At 35.4% G+C, this 23,226-nt stretch overlaps 1 protein-coding gene across 4 annotated transcripts in view; it reads left to right on the forward strand.

Moving 5' to 3' along the window:
- Positions 1-23,226, forward strand: part of SLC38A9 (solute carrier family 38 member 9) — a 100,767-nt gene that overhangs the window by 35,934 nt on the left and 41,607 nt on the right. For 2 of the 4 annotated variants that reach the window (XR_014294287.1, XM_082623784.1), the window contains exons 3-7: positions 8,559-8,691; positions 12,132-12,253; positions 12,388-12,451; positions 13,060-13,153; positions 14,787-14,957. Coding sequence is in view for 3 of the 4 variants with exons in the window: in XM_082623784.1 (XP_082479910.1) it covers positions 8,559-8,691; positions 12,132-12,253; positions 12,388-12,451; positions 13,060-13,153; positions 14,787-14,957 (584 nt within the window). In the remaining variant the exon portion in view is untranslated. The remainder of the gene's footprint in view (positions 1-8,558; positions 8,692-12,131; positions 12,254-12,387; positions 12,452-13,059; positions 13,154-14,786; positions 14,958-23,226) is intronic. The other 2 variants (XM_082623785.1, XM_082623786.1) reach the window with 2 other exon arrangements.

The following is a 23,226-nucleotide window of genomic DNA, read 5'->3' on the forward strand; positions in this document are numbered from 1 at the left end:
ATGAATTTTGGTTTTTGTGTTTTCAGTGTCTAGATAACAGAATGAAGATAATGAAGAAAGCAATTTTAGTGTTCATCCGAAGAATCACATGTATATATTAAAAATAAGATTCATCTTAATATATATACTTAATGAAATATTTACCTTCTTTCATTACGTTTCAAGTTTTTTTGTTTGTTTTGTTTTGTTTTTTATGGTACGCGGGCCTCTCACTGTTGTGGCCTCTCCCGCTGCAGAGCACAGGCTCCGGACGTGCAGGCTCAGCGGCCATGGCTCACGGGCCCAGCCGCTCCGCGGCATGTGGGATCTTCCCGGACTGGGGTACGAAGCTGTGTCCCCTGCATCGGCAGGCGGACCCTCAACTGCTGTGCCACCAGGGAAGCCCACGTTTCAAGTTTTTGAGGAAATTTTAGTTAAAATGCTGGCCTGGCAATTTTCTTCCCTATTTTTTTTTTTTCTTTTTAATGGGGAATAACTAGGTTTTGAAACTAGAAATTTCATTTCTTTTCCAGAAATGCTTTTGGTAGATTTGTGTAAGAAGGAGAGTAGTAATGGCATGACATTGCAGGTTGAAGCCTACAGTGTCTCTGTAATTTATTTGTTTATAATTAATATAATTATTTATAACTAAGTATAAACTTAAGTCTATCTTAATTATAATTTCTACTGAAGTGTTGTTAATCTTCCTTTGCGGAATGTCAGTCAGTATGTCCCATTGGAACTGCGTTGTCTAGATAGAAGATAGGATGTGGTGATGCTGCTGATGTTACTGTGGTATATCAACCCAGTGAAAAACTAAAGAACTGTTAGGTTTGTATTTACTTACAGGTGCTTCTAGCATCTTAACTTTGTTGAAAGTTCCTGATGTTTATATAATTCTTCTAGCCTCATTCCTGTGCTGATACTAAAAACAAAACAAACAAAAAAAACCTTGCATTTCTGTTACTGATCATTTCGTAACCATGAAAGAAGAGATTGTTTGTTTTTAGGACAGTAGAATTAAAACAATTTATGTGTTTTTAAAAACCAAAATTTGAAAGCATGAATTGCATTGAAAGAATTTTTAACTTCATTCTTAGCAGAATCTGCATTTAATTAAACATATAGTTTAATTAGGCCTGAGAATTAATATTCAGGTCAAGTTCTTTGTCCATATGTCATTAATGAAGATGTCTATTCATGGCTTAGTAACAGCTTAGAATTCTAAAATAAAGAACCCGTAACCTTCAAATAGGTGTTTATTAACATTTACTTTTTTCATATCATCCTCATCAGTTAAAAAAATAATAACAACCTAAAACTTTGGGACTGTATATATTTATGTGTGTGTATGTGTGTTCGTTTGCAAATTATATACATGTACTTCTATACTTATCAATGATGTATATTATAAAACATAAAAATAGAAAATTTTAAATTATAAGATGTAATGATCTTGATAAAATTAACTTTAAAATTTTATCTATTAACAATACATTAAAACTTCTGTTTTCACTTTATAATATTAACAGTAACAATAGAATATGCTTCATTATTTTTGAAACTCTTATAACACCTTGCCACAATAGTAATTCAAGCTGATTTGAAATTCATTTCTGCTCATCCTACAATTATGTGGAAGTTTTTGTTGAAATTTGCCTGGTTAAATTTATCCTCACTGATATGACTTAGTTCTTACATTTAGTGATTGCTGTGCTAGTTTGTGTATTCTGGTATCCCATGTTATTTTTAAAGTCCAAAATACTCCTATCTTTACTGGCTTAAAACTGTTAATTTGGAAACAGCCAGTAGCTTTGTTCACCTTTCTTGGTTCTCTCTCCAGTCTATCCTCCGACCTCTCCTCTGCTTCAAAAAAAAAAAAGCATTGATTTAGAGAGAGCCTTCAGAAAGCAGCTGATCTCTTTGCTCGGGGAAGGGGAGAAATTAATAGAATCATCCTTCCCAGGTTAACTGGGATTAAAATCAAAACTGTTACAACCCAGTGGCTTCTGGCCAGAATGCAGGAGCTGCCTAGCTGGTCTGAAAGCTCCATTGGAGGGGAGCTAAATACGGTACTTCAGGAATGTCCTTGTTTTTCTCGACCAATTATTCCATGTCTATAAAACTGCAGTTTTGAGTTTTTATTGGTGACAGACATTATTTTGAACAATAAAATCATGTAACAATGGAAACAGTTTTAAACATCCATTATCAGAATATTCTCTGTATATTGTGAGTTTTTTAAAGAGCAACTGCTTTCTCAGTCATTGTTAAAATATCTTTACCTTGAAGGGAGATAGGTTAGATACATGGGCGGCTATTTTGGTTTTTGATACCTGCTGTGTACTTATGTAGCATACTGTTGATGGCCACAAGTCATCATAGAAGAGGTCAAATTTGGAACAGTTGTCTTTTTATAGAAGAAAAGTAGCTAATTCGTACTTAAGTTTGACAAATTTTTAAGATATTTTGCAACAAGATAACCAGCAAATTTCTGTATGGTACACAAAATTTTTTCAATCCCTCTTGGTCTCATTACTAAATTTTGAAAGAATATGTTACTTTAAGATTTGTTTTTAAAGTTCTTTTTACCACATGATATATCATATATACAGAAGAGTGCATGATACATATGTTCAATTTAAAAAAATAATAAAGCCAACACCCATCCAACCAACAACAAGGTCTAGAAATTAGCTGCACCCCAGAAGTTCCCCTTGTGTCCTTCACCAAGCACATCCCTCTTCCTCCCTACAGGTAATCACTCTCATGACATCTGTGTGATCACTTTCCTACTTTTCTTTATAATTTATTGTCTGTGTATCCCTAAATACTGAATTCAGCTTTACCTGTTTTTGCATCTCATGTAAATGAGATCACACTGTATGTATTCTTTTGTGGCTTTTGTTTAGCATTATAATTTTCATCCAAGTTGTATATAACTCTACTTTCATTGCCAGTGGTTTCTAGCATCTTATTCTGTAAGTATCTGCAGTATATTTATCCATTCTACTTTAGAACATATGGGGTGTTTCCAGTGTAGGGCTCCTACAAAGAATGCTTCTATAAACATTAATATATGTGTCTCCTGGTATACATATGCAAGAACTTTTCTATGATATATACCTGGGAGTGGATTTGCTTGGCGGTAGTGTATGTGTATATTCAACTTCACTGGATAGTGCCAGACTGTTTTCCATAGGTATTATACCAACTTACATTCCCACTAGAGTTTCCATCGCTCTATCTCCTACTCTTGCTTGATATTGCGAGATTGTTAAATTTTCACCATTCTGATGAACATATAGTGGTATCTCATTCTATTTTTTTCCAAGAGATTGAGGTTGGTAAAATGTTATTAATGATTACTGGTTGTGGGATTATAGGTGATTTTTATATTTTTTATTCTTTTAAAATATTTCCTATAGTACTTAAACTTACCTCTTCAGCTACCATTTCATTGCTCTCTTTCCTCTTTACGGAAAACTCCTTGCAAGGATTATCTGTGCTCACCGTACCACATTTTTCTCTTGAACCCAGTTCAGACAAGCTTGTTCTAACCACTCCACTGAAACTGCTCACATGCAGGTTACCCGTGGTCATTTCATCGACTAGTCCTCATCTCATTTGACTTAGCAGTAGCACTTGACAGTCATTTTCTAACCCTGAAAAAGTCTTTAATTTGCTTGAGGATACCACAATAAATTGATTTTCTTATAGGTTGCTGCTTCTCATTTTTTATAGCATTTGATACTTTTGATTATTGCCTCCATCATTTCTCCCCCAGATATTTATTAAAAAAAATTTTTAACTAAAGAGAAGTTCAAAGCATTATCCTTATAATTTTTTTTCTTATAATTTTTTATTAACTTTTTTTCTGATTATAAAAGCAATACAAGTTTTGATGATCATACTATGGTTATATAAGATATCATCATTGGGGGGAACCTGCATGAAGTATATATGGGAGCTCTTTGTACTATTTTTTCAACTTCTGTATGAGTCTAAAATTATTTCAAAATACATTTATTCACCACATTTTATTGAGCTCCTATGATATGCCAGGTACTATTCTAGGCCTTGGGAATATAGTAGTGGCCAAATTGACAAAAATCCCTGCCCTCATGAAACTTATATTTACTGGAGGTAATCAATAATAAATAAAAAGTATGTATTATGCTAGGTAGTATAAATGCTAAAGAGAAAATGTAAGGTAGAAAAGCAGAGATGGTATATAGGAAATGACAAGGATAGAGAAGAGGGGTTGAAATTTTAGGTATGGTGACAAGCATAGCCAAATGCCTCATTGAGAAAGGGGACCTTGAGGAAGGACTTGAAAGACGTAAAAAAGCAAGCCATGAAGATATTTAGGGAAAAGGCCTTCAGAGCCTTTGTTTATACCTGAAATTATTAACTAAGGTCCTAAAGTAGGTACATGCTTGCAGTGTGTCGGGAATGGTGAGGAAACTACTGTGGTTAGTGTGGTAGACAATGAAGTCCTAGAGGTGGGGTGGGGGAGAGGTAGCAGAGAGCAGTTTGATATATGAATCAGGAGTTCAGGCTGAAGATAATAGTTTGAGTGCCATCAGCGTACACATGATATTTAAAATTATGTAACTAGATGAATCCACCAAGAGATTGAGTATAGACAGAGAAGAGAAAATGTCTGGGTTAAACTCTGGGTTACTCTGACATTTAAGGGTTGGGGGTTTGAGAAGGAATCAGCAAGGGAGACAGAGTTCTACCCTTTAGGATTATGTCTTTGTTGGCGTGTGAAGTCCTCCATGTACTAACCCAGGTTTACCTCATCTCTTACTACTTCTCTTCTCACTACTTATAGTTTTAAATAATATATTGTGCTCTTTTTCTGGGTTCTTTCTACATGCTTTTCCATTCTTTGAAGCACTATTTCTTTCCTCCTGTTCCCTGTCCCTTTATATCTTTTAGAATTCACCTCAACAATAGCTTCCTCAGTGGTCTGCAAGACGTGGTTTAGTTTCCCCTTCTATGTACTCTACACATACCCAGCATCACACAATCTTCTTACTCCCATTATTGCTCATAAGCACTTTCTCTCTTTTTCTGTTTTTCTCTCTGGATTGGAATTGCTTACTTATGTATCTCCTCCAGTAGATTATGATCCTTGAGGTTCTATGTCCTATTTATCATTTAACATTTAGCACAGTGCTGAATACTTGGTTGGCACTTAAATAATATTTAATAAACTAGAGAACCAATAAATTAATTAGCCATAATAGAAAGAGAAGAGCTTATACAGGCTCAGCCGTTGGAGACAGTGAGTGAAGTTGGAGTGTAGAGCAGGGTTTTTGTGAAAGAGGGTGTTATTTAGGCATCAGAGGAAGCAAGAAACATGTCGGCAAGCCAGAAGTTACCAATTTTTTTTTTTGTAGCAGTAAATATCTAGGTACAATGGCTTGATTAACTTCTTTTCGGTCTTTATTGAAAAGCTGCCTGACAGACATAGTGTTTTACCAAGCAGGTAGAAACAAGTACAGTGGGTTCATTATTTTGCATGTTTATTTGCATAAGATATTTTGAATACTTGATTTCATTTTCTAGCAAACTACTCCAATCTGGCAGGTGTTTGAGAGTTGCAGCTTCCATAAAGATGTGAATAAAGCAATAGTTTGTTTCTTTTTTAATTAATTTATTTAGTTATTTATTTTTGGCTATGTTGGGCCTTCATTGCCGTGTGCAGGCTTTCTTTTTAGTTGCGGCGAGGGGGGCTACTCTTCGTTGCGGTGCGCAGGCCTCTCGTTAAGATGGCTTCTCTTGTTGTGGAGCACAGGCTTTAGGTGTGTGGACTTCAGTAGTTGTGGCACATGGGCTCAGCAGTTGTGGCTTGAGGGCTCTAGAGCGCCGGCTCAGTAGTTGTGGCACATGGGCTTAGTTGCTCCGCCGCATGTGGGATCTTCCCGGACCAGGGCTCAAACCCGTGTCCCCTGCATTGGCAGGCAGATTCTTAACCACTGCCCCACCAGGGAAGCCCTAAAGGAATAGTTTTAAATGAAGAGTCTTCATGTTGGGTATGAACCTTCTTAAGAGTCATAGAATTGTTATTAAACTTCAGAGAAGCATAACTCGTCAGTAGAAGGGTGGAGACAGATTTAAAAGCCAAAAATTTTTAAGGAATTTAAGGAGTGGAACCTAGAAAAGGTGTTAGGTAGAAATAAAGTTTCTTTGTTTATAAGTGTACTAAATGAAAATAAAGGGTTTTGAGTCACATTTTAAAATATTTTAAAAAATTTTTTCTGAATGTTAAAAGCATTTTTTTTCTGTAGCATGACCATAAATATTTTTAAGGTGAGACAAATATAACTTCTACATAAAATATTATGATTTTTTTTCAGTGTGGCACAGTTGAGCTACATTTCAAATGGGAAGTAACATTGATAGGGAGCACTCATGTGAAACTGTGTTCAAAAGAAAAAGCCCAAGTTTCAAAAAATGTTTTATTCTGAATATTGTCCTCTGTATAGTTTTAATTTTAAAAGTGTTTTCAGATCCAACTAAAGTTCAATTTAGAAATATAATTTATATTTTTTGCTTTCTCAGATGAAGCTTTAAGCATATGTTTCTAATAATTCAGTTAAAATATGCTGGGTTGTATATTTTTTTAAAGAATCTGCATTGAAAAGATTCCAAAATATTTATTTGAACAGGCACTCAGCATCTTGATGAAAACTGTTGGAAAAGAAAAACTTTCAGAGTCATTCTGCTCTCTGAGTACCCAAGCCAACTAAACTGGTACAGTTAACACTTCTGTAAGAGGCCAGGAGCCAAGAAATGTAGCTCTTCCTGGACTGCTTTTCAACAGGCCTTCAAGCCAACTTAGTGCTTGATATTAATACCATTGAATTTTCAGATAATAAGCTACAATGAGAACATCTACAACTCTTTCTATCAATATCATACTTATTAGTCTCTACTAGTAATCCTTGATTAGCTTAAATCTCTGCTTTATGTTGGCATTAAAGCTGTAGCTTTAATTTTGTTGGATATCATACTTACAAAACAAGAAGAGAATGCCCTGTAGAGTGTGACCCCACACTGTCTCCCAGACATAAATATTTTTACATTGCTTTTTAGTACTACTGAGTGTCACAGTAGAGATGTAAATTATTTAGAACACCTTAATGCTTTGGAAGGAGAGGTAGTTATCTCAGCCTACCAAATATATAAGTAGGGATAGTTTATTTGGCCTCCTACCCTTTCATTTTCATTGTATCCCCTTGAGATTTATTGATACCGATGAATTCATTTAGCAGTTATATGCTTACTATAGGTAGTATGTCATGTTGATCTCTATATCCACATACTTGCTCTAGTAAGTGCTCTTAGATATTTGTTGGATTGAACTAGAAAGTACCCACCAAATTTAGATGCTGTGATGGAGAGTAAATAATAAAAGAAAGATTCAAAGATTCTGTATGCTAACTAGAGAGACTAGGCTAAATTTAATTTCTCTAATATCACAGAGTTATTTGGAAAAATAGCATAAACTAAAATTCCAGTCACTTGGTTTTTCAAGTGCTTCCCACAAGATTAGATTAACAGTGTCTCCAAAAATGGTTACCATACTTTAATAACTTTTAAGCTTATTTCAGAACTGTAAATGTAGAAGACTTATGTGGAACCAGTGATAAACCTCCTGGCTTTTTTTCCCATTCTTATTTGGATCTGTGTATAATCTGAAATAGCAAATTATATACAATTTGGGAGACAGTGTCATTTGTGACTTCAGGGGATCTGAGGAATGCAGTCATTTCATGAGCTTGTGCCAGATCTTTCCATTTTGGGTAGCTTATTAATGGAAAGAAAGCGAATAGAGGGAGTTTCAGTAAGGAACTGAATGGGTTAATGACTGAAAATGATGATTGAAAACCAGAATCTGCAGTTGATTGGGACATAGTTATGAGGAGAAAGCATACATATAAATAGTAACATAATGGTATGTTACTGAAATCTAAGAAAAGTAGAACGAGACAAAGTATCTCTAGTGTCTTGATGTTCTATTTGATAGTATTTTGGATAAGTTTCATAAGGGAGATGGTTGAGATCACTAATCCTTAGTACATGAACCAACAAATAGGAATTGTGTTTATCATAAGAAGTAACTTTGGCCCGTAAAGAAGGAGTAGAGACTTTTAACTGGAGGAACATTTTTGTCTGTAATTTCTCTGATTCAGTGCCAGATGCTTTTTGAGAGAACATTCAAAGCCGTGTCTGTCTGAGTTTCATTGTTGAAAACTGCCAGCTGCTATATTTCTTTTTAATAACTGATTGAAGGTCTTTCTGTTATGTCTCCTCTATTGCAAAATTCCTTAAGTTTAAAAAAGTGTGTTTAAAGTAATAGCATTATGAAACAAAAGCTTTATTCTGTGGATTGGATAATACTTCTCTTGTGACATTTTCTTTTCCCACCAAAAGTGAGAAGTGAATGCCTTGCCTTGGTACATCCCATTTCTAATGGAGGACAAGTAGTTATTTTCTTCAATGGCTGACTTCCAGAATTTCTGCCTGAACGTTCTTTGTCAAGTGTATATTCCCTTCTCTAGGCCTTTCTATATAGAGCCCACAAACATCGTCAATGTGAATGATGTCATTCAGAGGGTTAGTGACCATGCCTCTGCAATGAACAAGAGGATTCATTACTACAGCCGGCTCACTGCTCCTGCAGACAAGGCACTGGTAAGGGGCAAAGCATTGCTAATTGTCTAAGGTTAAGTTGAAATGAACTGAACAACATAAGCCACGGCAGCTCCCAGTGGTTGAACTTTTTGCTGGCCATATTCCAAGGACAGCATCATGGAAAGTCAAAGATATTAATTAATACATCTTACATCTCAGGCTAGTTCATTCTTATTAGCCTGGCATAGAGAGATTTGAAACAATCTCTCTACATTGACAACAGCCTAGAGATTTGTTGGATTAAATTCTGCTAATCCACAATCCTAAAAGCTTTGAGGAGGATAAACTGTTGAAGTAGTTTAGGTCATTGATTAATAACATAAATAATAACAAGTTCTGGTTAGTCTATTCAATTTTTAAGTTTGAAGCTACAAGGGAAAAATGTTTTTAGAAATTTTCTACAGGAGTGAGAAACTGAAATATATACATATATATATATATATATGTATATTTTCCTATTTGGTAATGTCCTTTTATAGATCAAAAAGCAGGGTCAAAGAGCAGATGCTAAATATTTTAGGCTTTGTGGGCCACCTACTGTTGCATATTCTTCTCTACTTTTGTTTTATAATCATTTAAACAGCCCCTTACCAAAGGGGCTGTTAAAATAAGGTTGAAGGCTAGATTTGGCCCATGGGCTATGGTTTGTTGACTCTTGATCTTACAAAATCTGTGTTATTATCTTAGAATCAAAAATATATAAGTAATTTCATTTCTTATAAGAATTACCGATATTCAGAAATTTGGAAGTTGAAAGAAAAATGAAGCATTCTGAGAAAAAAATAATGATTTTTTTATAGGTAATAATAAAAAGGGAGAAGGGAATTCAACACTCTAGATGTTTACTGAGGGGCAAGGACTGGGCTAGTCACTTGAACACAGATATCTCATTTTAAGCCTTGTGAATTATTAAGATCTCCTTCTGTGTAATCATAGTAGGGACTTCCAAAATATTCTGGGTGGGATAATTTTTTTCCCCAATTTTTTCACTTTTTCTTCCCCTAGGTCTTTACATCAATAGTTGTGATAAAGTCTTAGTTCCATGTCAGACTTATCTAAGCCTTCTGGGGAGTAGAAGTAATCCAGTATCTCTGGGTCTAGTTCAGACCTCCTAGAGACTGTACTTGTGGAAGCAAACTTCAGAGATACCAACTGGGCCAGTCTAGGTCTGAGTATATGTTGTTTGCCTGGAAATTAAGTCAGCATTGTACACCAAGTTGAATCCCTTTTGTTAACTGACAGTGAGATGAGTCTAGTTAATCAAAGTATATAAACAGTGATCTAAAATTAATAATATGTTATGACCATTTTTAATGATTGTGTGTATGCATCCATGCTCATTTTCTGAGAATCCCAAAATTATTTTTCCTGAAAGACCTTTTAGGGAAGAGTAATATGAAACCACAGGTGTCAAGTCTTTACACAGTTACACCTTTTTATTTCTGAAAATTTCCCCACTTACATTAATATTTTTACTCTAAATTGGGGAAGGGTAGTAAATTATTTGGCTGCTGACATCTAGATGCTTGCTAATAAAAGTGTGGCCTGCACAGATCAGCAATATCAGCATCACTGAGAGTTTGTTAAAAGGTCAGAATCTCAGTCCTTGCTCCAGATCTACTGAATCAAAATCTGTATTTTAACAAATTCTCTGTGTGAATCACAAGAACATTCAAGTTTGAAAAGCACTGTCCTAGACGACTAACGAGAGTGTGGGATCCAATCTTCCAATTTTTCTGTCTCTCCTAATAATTTCTTATCCTGTAGCTTCTAATCCTATCCCTGATAACTTTTGATTTTCACTTTTTCTGAACTTGCTCTGCTAGATATCATGGTTTATCTGCTGCCTGATACAGACATGGTCCTGCCCATTTTTTCTTTTTACTCCATAGTAGAAGACAGCAGAACTCACACCCAAGAGGACCGAGGGTAAAGAGAAGGCAGCAGACCTATTTCCATATATGCTTTTGTATCTGTAGGAAATAGTTGTTTCCAAAGCCACACCAGGCATGGCATTCAAGACATTCTTTGCCCACAAGACACCACCAATCATATGCATAAAGAGAGAAGGATTTGGGCTTCCCTGGTGGCGCAGTGGTTGAGAGTCCGCCTGCCGATGCAGGGGACACGGGTTCGTGCCCCGGTCCGGGAAGATCCCACATGCCGCGGAGCGGCTGGGCCCATGAGCCATGGCCGCTGGGCCTGCACGTCCGGAGCCGTGCTCCGCAACGGGAGAGGCCACAGCAGTGAGAGGCCCTCGTACCGCAAAAAAAAAAAAAAAAAAAGGGGGGGGGGATTTGATATTTTTTCTTTTTGCACTAGTTCGTATCCTGTCTACTTGCTGAGTCCTAATGCTCCACTTTCTTGAGGTGTTTCCCAACTATTCTAGTCCCCATTGCTGTTGTTATCATTATTATTGTCATTCCTTGTTCGAGTTGAACACTTAATTTTTATTCTTATAGCGTTTTCTAATTGTTTCACATGTGTTCCAACTGGAATTTAAACTTCTTGAAGTTAAGGGTTGTATATTATTTTTACTTGAATGCTAAACCTAGCACAGAGTTGTAGATTTACGTAGTAAGTACTGATATAAAAGATTGTTGATTTATACCAGTCAGCTCCTATGTCTTTAATATTATGTGTAAGGACTACATATTCTCAAAGGACAGTTCTCAGGGAGATGGTCAGAATTCCATCAGGAAACCGTATTTTTTGTCCCTCCAAAATAGGGAGGTAGAATTACAAAGAAATGTGTCAGGGTAAGGTGGGAGCTATGTGTATAAAAATGTGTATCTCTTCAATTGTTCTTTCTGTGTACGTCTTCAACCTCTCTCTATTGGCTCCTTCCCTTTTGCTTACATCTTCTGTCTTTAAGGACCCTTGCTTTGCCTTTTCCTTAAGCCACTTTAGCTCACCTTTTTCTTCTGGTACCAAAGCATTTAGAAGAATAGTCCATATTTATTATTCCTTTCTTTCCCTTCTGTTGACTCCTCAATTCTTTATAGTTTGAGTTCCCTACCTGCCTCTTTGCTAAAACCACCTTCACATAGGAGTTTGGTGACCACTTCATTCTTAAAATTTCCCTCACTTAAGACCCAAGTCTCCTCCATCTAGAATTACTTAATCTAGGTCTTTGCTGGCTCTTCTTCCTCCTATCTCATGAAAATGAAGAGAAGAATATTTTGACAATTGCATACTCTAGGAATTCATTCTCATTTGAGATGAACAGTTTATTGCTTATAGTATTTAAACTCTTGCTCCTTTAGATCTTCTACTATATTTGAAAAATAATTTTTATATTTATTAATCAGATATACACACTATTTAATTGTTCATGATATTTGGAAATGTGTCTAGAGTCAGGTACTCTGTTGTATAGAAAATATCCTCTGTTGCACATTTACTGGTTCTAACATTTCTGTACTTTTTTTTTTAACCAGGTTGCCCCAGATCATGTAGTTCCAGCTCCAGAAGAGTGCTATGTGTATAGTCCATTGGGTTCTGCTTATAAACTTCAAAGTTACACTGAAGGATACGGTAAAAACACCAGTTTAGTAACCATGTGAGTAAAACTACTTTCTGGAGCATAACAAACTTTTTGTAAACAAAAATTATTGATTATTTTAATTTTTTATCTTAATTAAAATGTTTGAAGAGTCAAACGTCATATTTTTACTGCTATTACTCTGCTTTCAGTTTTATGATTTGGAATACCATGATGGGAACATCTATACTGAGTATTCCTTGGGGCATAAAACAGGTAATATAATTTTCAGCACACTTTTTGCCAGAATTTTTTTTCTCTTTGTATTTTAAGTTTTACAATAGAGGTTTTAATAAATCTACATAAAATTTATTAAAGAAAATAGATGATTATATTTATTTATTTTAATTTTATTTATTTATTTTTTTGGCTGAGTTGGGTCTTCGTTGCCGCACACGGGCTTTCTTTAGTTGCAGCGAGTGGAGGCTACTCTTCGCTGTGGTGCGCGGGCTTCTCATTTGTGGTGGCTTCTCTTGTGGAGCACAGGCTCTAGGCACACAGACTTCAGTAGTGGCAGCACGCGGGCTTCAGTAGTTGTGGCTTATGGGCTGTAGAGTGCAGGCTCAGTAGCTGTGGCGCACGGGCTTAGTTGCTCCACAGCATGTGGGATCTTCCTGGACCAGGGATGGAACCCGTGTCCCCTGCATTGGCAGGCAGATTCTTAACCACTGCGCCACCAGGGAGGTCCCTAGATGATTATATTTAATTTTACATTAGTTGTCTGGTTTTTAATCATAATTGTTTATGGGAAACAATATGGTTATATATGAATTTATTCTAAAATGATGATATATGTTGTTCTGTATTTTTATCTTTTTAAACAGGCTGGGTTTACTACTGGAATGTGTGTCATCATGCTGATGGGCCTTTTAACACTTTATTGCTGCTACAGAGTGGTGAAATCACGAGCTATCATATGTAAGAACTTGCCACTGTAAAAACAGATGAGTGATATGGGTACTAAGAATTTATGTTGAGGTAGATCACTAATGTGTACATTTCAGAAATGTGTTAACTATTTTCTGCCTAAAGATTTACTTCTCTAATTCATAGCATTTGACTGAACTGATACGTTAATGAATGTAGTGGCTGCCTTTGAAATTCTGAGAGTCTAGTTCTTTGCAGAGCGCATTTACTTTGGTGCTAATTTCCTCATAAGAATCATTTTAAAAGTTGTATTTTAAAAATAAGGTCTTTGCTAGAACTAAATTGAGAATTCTGTGATTCTTATCAGTTTATGGTGACTTGTTTTGACCTATCCCTACCAAAAGATCTAAATGTTGGAATCTCCTAAAAGTAGAAATTGTAAGTATGAAAATGTGAGCAATGTGTCCTTTGTAATGAATTCTCAAAGTTGTACCAACGCGTTACCTCCACTCATTTCTATAATTTAGATCAGGGAAGTACCTTTTTAGGTTGTTTTAGTTTAGGACCTAAATAGACATACATTATTTCATTGAATCTTAGCAAGTACGAATCAACAGACCAGGCTTTGCCTCCTGTTTTATTCTGTCTCTACTAAGCAATGGTCCATTTTCTCTTAATTGTATTATTTAGTCATATCCCTTTCCCATTTATCCACAAGTCCCTTGGTGCTCTTATAGATATGCTAAATTCTTTATATGAGGTAGACAGTTAGCCCTTTACCTGTTATTTTTTGTTAATTTCTTTCCTATGCAATATTTGAATGGCTTTTGTATTGTATTAGTTTGTTTATATCTGCCTATCTTTTCCACTGTAATTTCTATTTCTTCAGTTGATAGAAAAGGATAACCTTTCAGGTGCTATTTTTACATTGTCATCTAAATTTTCTGTTATTTAATTTTTAAATTAACTCAATTGTCTCAAATTTTTTTAAATTGAAGTATAGTTGATGTACAATATTATATAAGTTACAGGTGTACAATATAGTGATTCACAATTTTTTAAATTTATATTCCATTTATAGTTATTATAAAATATTGGCCATATTCCTCATGTTACACAATATATCCTTATAGCTTATTTTATACATAATATATAGTTTGTACCTCTTATTCCTCTACTGCTCTATTGCCCTTCCCCACTTCCCTCATTATCTGAAATTTAAATTGGCATGTGGTGTGAAGTATGACTCAAAACTTTCCTCTATGTTATTATTAAGTATGCCAAATATTGGATAATGTCTTCTGTCCCTTATTGATGATTTCTTCTAGCCTTGGTTTATCACTTGCTTTTATTAATTATAAAATTTTATGATACTATAATCTACTTCTCAGATTACCTGTACTATTTCATTCACCTACATTTCTTTTTATGTATTTGTTCTATAATTTTTTGTTTTGTTTTTGTTTTTTTTAATTGAAGTATAGTTGATTTACAATGTTGTGTTAATTTCTGCTGTATATAATGTTTTAATTACTGTTATTTCATAATATGGTCTAATACCTCGTGGTGGAATACCCATAATCTTTTGCTAAATGTTTTGATTTAATTTGGAGAGCACAAATTATGAATATGGAATATATGATTAACATTTAATTTTATTCTTTCCCTTTTATATTTTATCTAGCATCAGTGGATACCACTACCTGGGAATATCCAGATGTCTGCAGATATTATTTTGGCTCCTTTGGGCAGTGGTCAAGTCTCCTTTGCTCCTTGGTGTCTCTCATTGGAGCAATGATAGTGTATTGGGTGCTTATGTCTAATTTTCTTTTTAATACTGGAAAGTTTATTTTTAGTAAGTATCCATATCGTATGCTTTAACACAGTTACTTTCAGATACAATAACTACTATAATGTTTTCGTTTCAACCTTAAATTCTGGCCTTGGGATTAATAAAGTAAAAAGTAATATTTGTAATTCTAGAAGATATACTTGATTCAGTTTGTTTTCTATGGTTATGATCTCAAATATAATGCGTATGTTAATTTCCAAAAATTAATTTTTGAATAAATAATATTCCTTCAAATTCTCTAATTAACATAAAATATTTCTAAGTTCTAACAGATGTTTTAAGCATTGCTCAATTTTTATCACAAAATTTTAGTGTAACAGAAAAACTTATGAAGTTCCTTGGTGTTTGTTGCTAAAGAATTCAATGTGTAGAGTCTTGAAGAAACAAATTTCAGTCATGTATTTTCAAAATATTAGGATCTAAAATTAGGAAACAATAGAATAGTGGAATTTATGTGGGAAATATATTATTAAATAAGCCCTATATATTTAATATCTAGATTTACATGAAAACCAAATTTCAAAATAAGTTCTAAAATAACTACAACAGCTAATTTTCCTAAGAGCTTTTGAGAGGCAGGTGAGTGAGGGAGATAAATTCTATTTTTATTTTAAACTATAAAATTAGCATTTTAATTAATTTTTTTATTAACAATCATTTTTATTGTATGAGAAATTATGAAATGTTTCAAACTACCAAGGAAATGCAGAGGGTAATAGAAATACCATTGTACCTACCAAATGAGTTTTCATGTCTTAACATTTTGCCATATTTACATTAGTTCTCTATTCTTACAGACCTATAAATGTAGCCCCAGGTGTACTCCTTCTCAATCTCATTTTCCTTCTTCCCTAATTTTAGTACAAAATAGTGGTACCTACATGTTTTTGTTATCTTACTATATAAATATATAAGCAACATACCGTATTATTTTGCATGTTTTTAATCTGTATAAATGCTATTGCAACTTGCTTTTTTCTGTAATCATCTTCAATAATACATTGTTCTAGTTCAATTTAACTGTTTTATTCCATAATATGAATGTACCATGACTTCTTTATCCATTCTCTTGTTATTTAATTTGTTTTCAGTTATGTACTTTCCTGTTACAGACAAGATTTTGTTAAACATCATTGTTTGTCTCCTTGTGTATATGTGGGAGAGTTTCTTCAAACTATGTACCTATAAGACAAATTGCTGGAACTTAGAATATTCACATTTTCAACTTCACTAGAAATTACGGGATTGTTCTTTATCATTCTTATACCAGTTATACTCCTGCCAACAGTTTATGAAACTTCCCCCAGTTCCACATCCTCATCCTCACTTGATATTATCAGACTTAAATTTTGCCAGTGGGGATATGGTTTAATTTGCATTTCTCCTCATAAGGAATGATCCCAGACACCTTTTTTTTTTTTTTTTTTTTTTTTTTTGCTGTTGTGGCCTCTCCCATCGCGGAGCACAGGCTCCGGAGGCGCAGGCTCAGCGGCCATGGCTCATGGGCCCAGCTGCTCCGCGGCATGTGGGATCTTCCCGGGCCGGGTCAGGAACCCGTGTCTCCTGCATCGGCAGGTGGACTGTCAACCACTGCACCACCAGGGAAGCCCCCAGACATCTTTTCTTAATTGGACATTATATAGCTTGTTATATCCTTTGCCCATTTTCCTTTTGGATTGTTGGTCTTTTTCTTATTTATTTATAGGAACTCTTTGTAAAGTTTGGATACTAATATTTATTCATTAATGTATGCAAATATCTTCCAGTTAGTGACTTATCTTCACTTTGTCTATGGTGGCTCTGTGGTTTGGAAGTTTTTCTTTTACTTTAAAATTACTCAGCCTTTTTCATTATGGTCCACAACTCTTCCACATACATTTTAGAATCAACTTTCAAATTCCACAAAAAATTCCAATCAGAATTTGATTGAAATTGTATTGAATTTATCAGTCAGTGTACCTTAATGTATCACCACTACCATAATTGATGTCATTAGGGTACTGACTTTAGAATTTGATTGGCATTGCATTGGATTTATAAATGTGGACAGAATAATATCATTAGGATACTGAGTCTTACTGTCCATGATCATGGCATGGAATAGTTCTCCATTTATTTAGGTTTTTTTAAATATCTTTTAAATTTTTATTGATAAAGGTCTTACATATCTTATTTTTAGACTTATTTTATTCTCAAGACCCTAAAATATTTTTTCTTTGGTAAAGCAGTTTTAGTTTAATATTCAAATACACATACTTTTTATTATAGAAAATTTCAAACATGTACAAATTAAATGGAACAACACAAGGAACCTTCATGTTTCCCTCACCTGTTTTCTTTCCTTCTTAAAAAATATTGTTTGTTTGTTTGTTTATTTATTTATGGCTGCATTGGATCTTTTTTTTAACATTTTTATTGGAGTATAATTGCTTTACAATGGTATGTTAGTTTCTGCTGTATAACAAAGTGAATCAGCTATACATATACATATATCCCCATATCTCCTCCCTCTTGCATCTCCCTCCCACCCTCTCTATCCCATCCCTCTAGGTGGTCACAAAGCACCAAACTGATCTCCCTAAGCTATGTGTCGGCTTCCCACTAGCTGTCTGTTTTACACTTAGTAGTGTATATAAGTCCATGCCAGTCTCTCACTTCGTCCCAGCTTACCCTTCCCCCTCCCTATGTCCTCAAGTCCATTCTCTACACCTGTGTCTTTATTCCTGTCCTGCCCCTAGGTTCTACATAACCATTTTTTGTTGTTTTTAGATTCCATGTATATGTGTTAGCATACGGTATTTATTTTTCTCTTTCTGACTTACTTCACTCGTATAACAGACTCTAGATCCATCCACCTCACTACAAATAACTCAATTTCGTTTCTTTTTATGGCTGAGTAATACTCCATTGTATATATGTACCACATCTTCTTTATCCATTCAACTGTCAGTGGACACTTAGGTTGCTTCCATATCTTGGCCATTGTAAATAGACCTGCAGTGAACATTGTGGTACATGACTCTTTTTGAATTACGGTTTTCTCAGGGTATATGCCCAGTAGTGGGATTCTGGGTTGTATGGTAGTTCTATTTTTAGTTTTACTGTTCTCTATAGTGGCTGTATCAATTTACATTCCCACCAGCAGTGCAAGAAGGTTCCCCTTTCTCCACCCCCTCTCCAGTATTTATTGTTTGTAGATTTCTTGATGATGGCCATTCTGACTGGTGTGAGGTAGTATCTCACTGTAGTTTTGATGTGCAGTTCTCTAATGATTAGTGATGTTGAGCATGCTTTCATGTGTTTGTTGTTTCCAACAAACTGCATATCTGCATATCTTCTTTGGAGAAATGTCTCTTTAGGTCTTCTGCCCATTTTTGGATTGGGTTGTTTGATTTTTTGATATTGAGCTGCTTGTAAATTTTGGAGATTAATCCTTTGTCACTTGCTTCATTTGCAAATATTTTCTCCCATTATGAGGGTTGTCTCCATCTTGTTTATGGTTTCCTTTGCTCTGCAAAAGCTTTTAAGTTTCATTAGGTCCCATTTGTTTATTTTTGTTTTTATTTCCATTTCTCTAGGAGGTGGGTCTAAAGGATCTTGCTGTGATATATGTCAAAGAGTGTTGTGCCTATGTTTTCTTCTAAGAGATTTATAGTGTCTGGCCTTACATTTAGGTCTTTAATCCATTTTGAGTTTATTTTTGTGTATGGTGTTAGGGAGTGATCTAATCTCATACTTTTACATGTCCCTGTCCAGTTTTCCCAGCACCACTTATTGAAGAGGCAGTCCTTTCTCCACTGTACATTCCTGCCTCCTTTATCAAAGATAAGGTGACCATATGTCCGTGGGTTTATCTCTGGGCTTTCTGTCCTGTTCCATTGATCTATCGTTCTGTTTTTGTGCCAGTACCATACTACCTTGATTACTGTAGCTTTGTAGTATAGTCTGAAGTCAGGCAGCCTGATTCCTCCAGCTCCGTTTTATATTCTCAAGATTGCTTTGGCTATTCGGGGTCTTTTGTGTTTCCATACAAATTGTGAAATTTTTTGTTCTAGCTCTGTGAAAAATGCCATTGGTAATTTGATAGGTATTGCATTGAATCTGTAGATTGCTTTGGGTAGTATAGTCATTTTCACAATGTTGATTCTTCCAATCCAAGAACATGGTATATCTCTCCATCTGTTTGTATCATCTTTAATTTCTTTCATCAGTGTCTTTTAGTTTTCTGCATATAGGTCTTTTGTCTCATTAGGTAGGTTTATTCCTAGGTATTTTATTATTTTTGTTGCAATGGTAAATGGGAGTGTTTCCTTAATTTCTCTTTCAGATTTTTCATCATTAGTGTATAGGAATGCAAGAGATTTCTGTGCCTTAATTTTGTATCCTGCAACTTTACCAAATTCATTGATTAGCTCTAGCAGTTTTCTGGTGGCATCTTTAGGATTCTCTACGTATAGTATCATGTCATCTGCAAACAGTGACAGTTTTACTTCTTCTTTTCCGATTTGTATTCCTTTTATTTCTTTTTCTTCTCTGATTATCATGGCTAGGACATCCAAAACTATGTTGAATAATAGTGGTGAGAGTGGACAACCTTGTCTTGTTCCTGATCTTAGAGGAAATGCTTTCAGTTTTTCACCATTGAGGATGATGTTTGCTGTGGGTTTGTCGTATACGGCCTTTATTATGTTGAGGTAGGTTCCCTCTATGCCCACTTTCTGGAGAGTTTTTATCATAAATGGGTGTTGAATTTTGTCAGAAGCTTTTTCTGCATGTATGAGATGATCATATGGTTTTTATTCTTCAATTTGTTAATATGGTGTATCACATTGATTAATTTGCATATACTGAAGAATCCTTCCATCCCTGGGATAAATCCCACTTGATCATGGTGTATGATCCTTTTAATGTGTTGTTGGATTCTGTTTGCTAGCATTTTGTTGAGGATTTTTGCATCTATATTCATCAGTGATATTGGTCTGTAATTTTCTTTTTTTGTAGTATCTCTGTCTGCTTTTGGTATCAGAGTGATGGTGGCCTCGTAGAGTGAGTTTGGGAGTGTTCCGTCCTCTGCAATTTTTTGGACGAGTTTGAGAAGGATGGGCGTTAGCTCTTCTCTAAATGTTTGATAGAATTCATCTGTGAAGCCATATGGTCCTGGAGTTTTGTTTGTTTCAGTTTTTTTTTTTTTTACATCTTTATTGTGGTATAATTGCTTTACAGTGGTGTGTTAGTTTCTGCTTTATAACAAAGTGAATCAGTTATACATATACATATGTTCCCATATCTCTTCCCTCTTATTGCAAGATTTTTAATCACAGTTCCAATTTCATTACTTGTGCTTGGTCTGTTCATATTTCTATTTCTTCCTGGTTCAGTCTTGGAAGGTTATACTTTTCTAAGAATTTGTCCATTTCTTCCAGGTTGTCCATTTTATTGGCATGGAGTTGTTTGTAGTAGTCTCTTATGATGCTTTGTATTTCTGTGGTGTATGTTGTAACTTCTGTTTTCATTTCTAGTTTTATTGATTTGAGTCCTCCCTCTTTCTTTTTTTTTCCCCTCTTTTTCTTGATGAATCTGGCTAAAGGTTTATCAATTTTGTTTATCTTCTCAAAGAACCAGCTTTTAGTTTTATTTATCTTTGCTATTGTTTTCTTTGTTTCTATTTCATTTGTTTCTGCTCAGATCTTTATGATTTCTTCTACTGATTTTGGATTTTGTTTGTTCTTCTTTCTCTGGTTCTTTAAGGTGTAAGGTTAGATTGTTTATTTGAGATTTTTGTTGCTTCTTGAGGTAGGATTGTAGTGCTATAAACTTCCCTCTTAGAACTGCTTTTGCTGTATCCCATAGGTTTTTGGGCCATCGTGTTTTCATTGTCATTTGTCTCTAGGTATTTTTTGATTTTCTCTTTGGTTTCTTTAGTGATCTCTTGGTTTTTTAGTAACATATTGGTCAGCCTCCATGTGTTTGTGTGTTTTCTTTTTAATTTATTTACTTTATTTATTTTTGGCAGCATTAGGTCTTTGTTGCTGTGTGCAGGCTTTCTCTAGTTCCGGAGAGCAGGGACTGCTCTTCATTGTGGTGCACAGGCTTCTTATTGTGGTGGCTTCTCTTGTCGCATAGCATGTGCTCTAGAGCGCAGACTCAGTAGTTGTGGCACAGAGGCTCAGTAGTTGTGGCTCATGGGCTCTAGAGCGCAGGCTCAGTAGTTGTGGCTCACAGGTTAGTTGCTCCGCGGCATGTGGAATCTTCCCAGACCAGGGCTTGAACCCGTGTCTCCTGCATTGCCAGACGGATTGTTAACCACTGCACCACCAGGGACGTCCTGTTTGTGTTTTTTACGTTTTTTTTTCCCTGTAATTTATTTCTAATCTCACAACGTTGTGGTCGGAAAAGATGCTTGATGTGATTTCAATTTTCTTAAATTTACTGAGGCTTGATCTGTGACCCAAGATGTGATCTATCCTGGAGAGTGTTCTGTGTGCACTTGAGAACAAAGTGTAATCTGCTGTTTTCGGATGGAATGTATTATAAATGTCAATTAAATCTATGTGGCCTACTGTGTCATTTAAAGCTTGTGTTTCCTTATTAATTTTCTGTCTGGATGATCTGTCCATTAGTGTAAGTGAGGTGTTAAAGTCCCGCGCTATGATTGTGTTGCTGTCGATTTCATCTTTTATAGCTGTTAGCATTTGCCTTATGTATTGAGGTCCTCCTCTGTTGGTTGCATATATATTTATAATTGTTATATCTTCTTCTTGGATTGATTCCTTGATCATTATGTAGTGTCCTTCCTTGTCTCTTGTAACATTCTTTATTTTATTTTATTTTATTTTTGCGGTATGCGGGCCTCTCACTGTTGTGGCCTCTTCCATTGCAGAGCACAGGCTCCGGATGTGCAGGCTCAGCGGCCATGGCTCACGGGCCTAGCCACTCCACGGCATGTGGGATTTTCCCGGACCGGGTCACGAACCTGTGTCCCCTCCATTGGCAGGCGGACTCTCAACCACTGCGCCACCAGGGAAGCCCAATATTCTTTATTTTAAAGTCTATTTTTTCTAATATGAGTATTGCTACTCCAGCTTTCTTTTGATTTCCATTTGCATGGAATATCTTTTTGCATCCCCTCACTTTCAGTCTGTATGTGTCCCTAGGTCTGAAGTGGGTCTCTTGTAGATACCATATATATGGGTCTTATTTTTTTATCCATTCACCGAGCCTGTGTTTTTGGTTGGAGCATTTAATCCAGTCACATTTAAAGTAATTATCAAATATGTATGTTCCTATTACCATTTTCTCGATTGTTTTGGGTTTGTTTTTGTAGGTCCCTGTCTTGTCTTGTGTTTCCCACTTAGAGAAGTTCCTTTAGCATTTGTTGGAGAGTTGATTTTGTGGTGCTGAATTAGCTTCTGCTTGTCTGTAAAGCTTTTGATTTCTCTGTCAATCTGAATGAGATCCTTGCTGGGTAGAGTAATCTTGGTTGTAGGTTCTTCCCTTTCATCACTTTAAATACAATGTGCCACTCCATTCTAGCTGGTAGAGTTTCTACTGAGAAATCAGCTGTTAATGTTATGGGAGTTCCCTTGTATGTTATTTGTCATTTTTCCCTAGTTGCTTTTAATAATTTTTCTTGGTCTTTAATTTTTGTCAATTTGATTACTATGTGTCTTGGCGTGTTTCTCCTTGGGGTTATCCTGTCTGGGACTCTCTGAACTTCCTGGACTTGGGGGCTATTTCCTTTCCCATGTTAGGGAAGTTTTCGACTGTAATCTCTTCAAATATTTTATCGGGTCCTTTCTCTCTTTCTTCTTCTTCTGGGACCCCTATAATATGAATGTTGTTGTGTTTAATGTTGTCCAGAGATTTCTTAGGCTGTCTTCATTTCTTTTCATTATTTTTTCTTTATTCTCTTCTGCGGCAGTGAATTCCACCATTCTCTCTTCCAGGTCACTTGTCCATTCTTCTGCCTCAGTTATTCTGATATTGATTCCTTCTAGTTTATTTTTAATTTCAATTATTGTATTGTTCATCTCTGTTTGTTCTTTAATTCTTCTAGGTGTTTGTTCTTCAGTTCTTCTAGGTCTTTGTTGCACATTTCTTGCATCTTCTCAATCTTTGCCTCCATTCTTTTTCCAAGCTCCTGCATCATCTTCACTATCATTATTCTGAATTCTTTTTCTGGAAGGTTGCCTATCTACATTTCATTTAGTTGTTTTTCTGAGGGTTTTTCTTGTTCCTTCATCTGGTACATAGTCCTCTGCCTTTTCGTTTG

Source organism: Mesoplodon mirus, assembly GCF_964341445.2.
Source record: "Mesoplodon mirus genome assembly, chromosome: 5".
Taxonomy (NCBI): Eukaryota; Metazoa; Chordata; class Mammalia; order Artiodactyla; family Ziphiidae; genus Mesoplodon; species Mesoplodon mirus.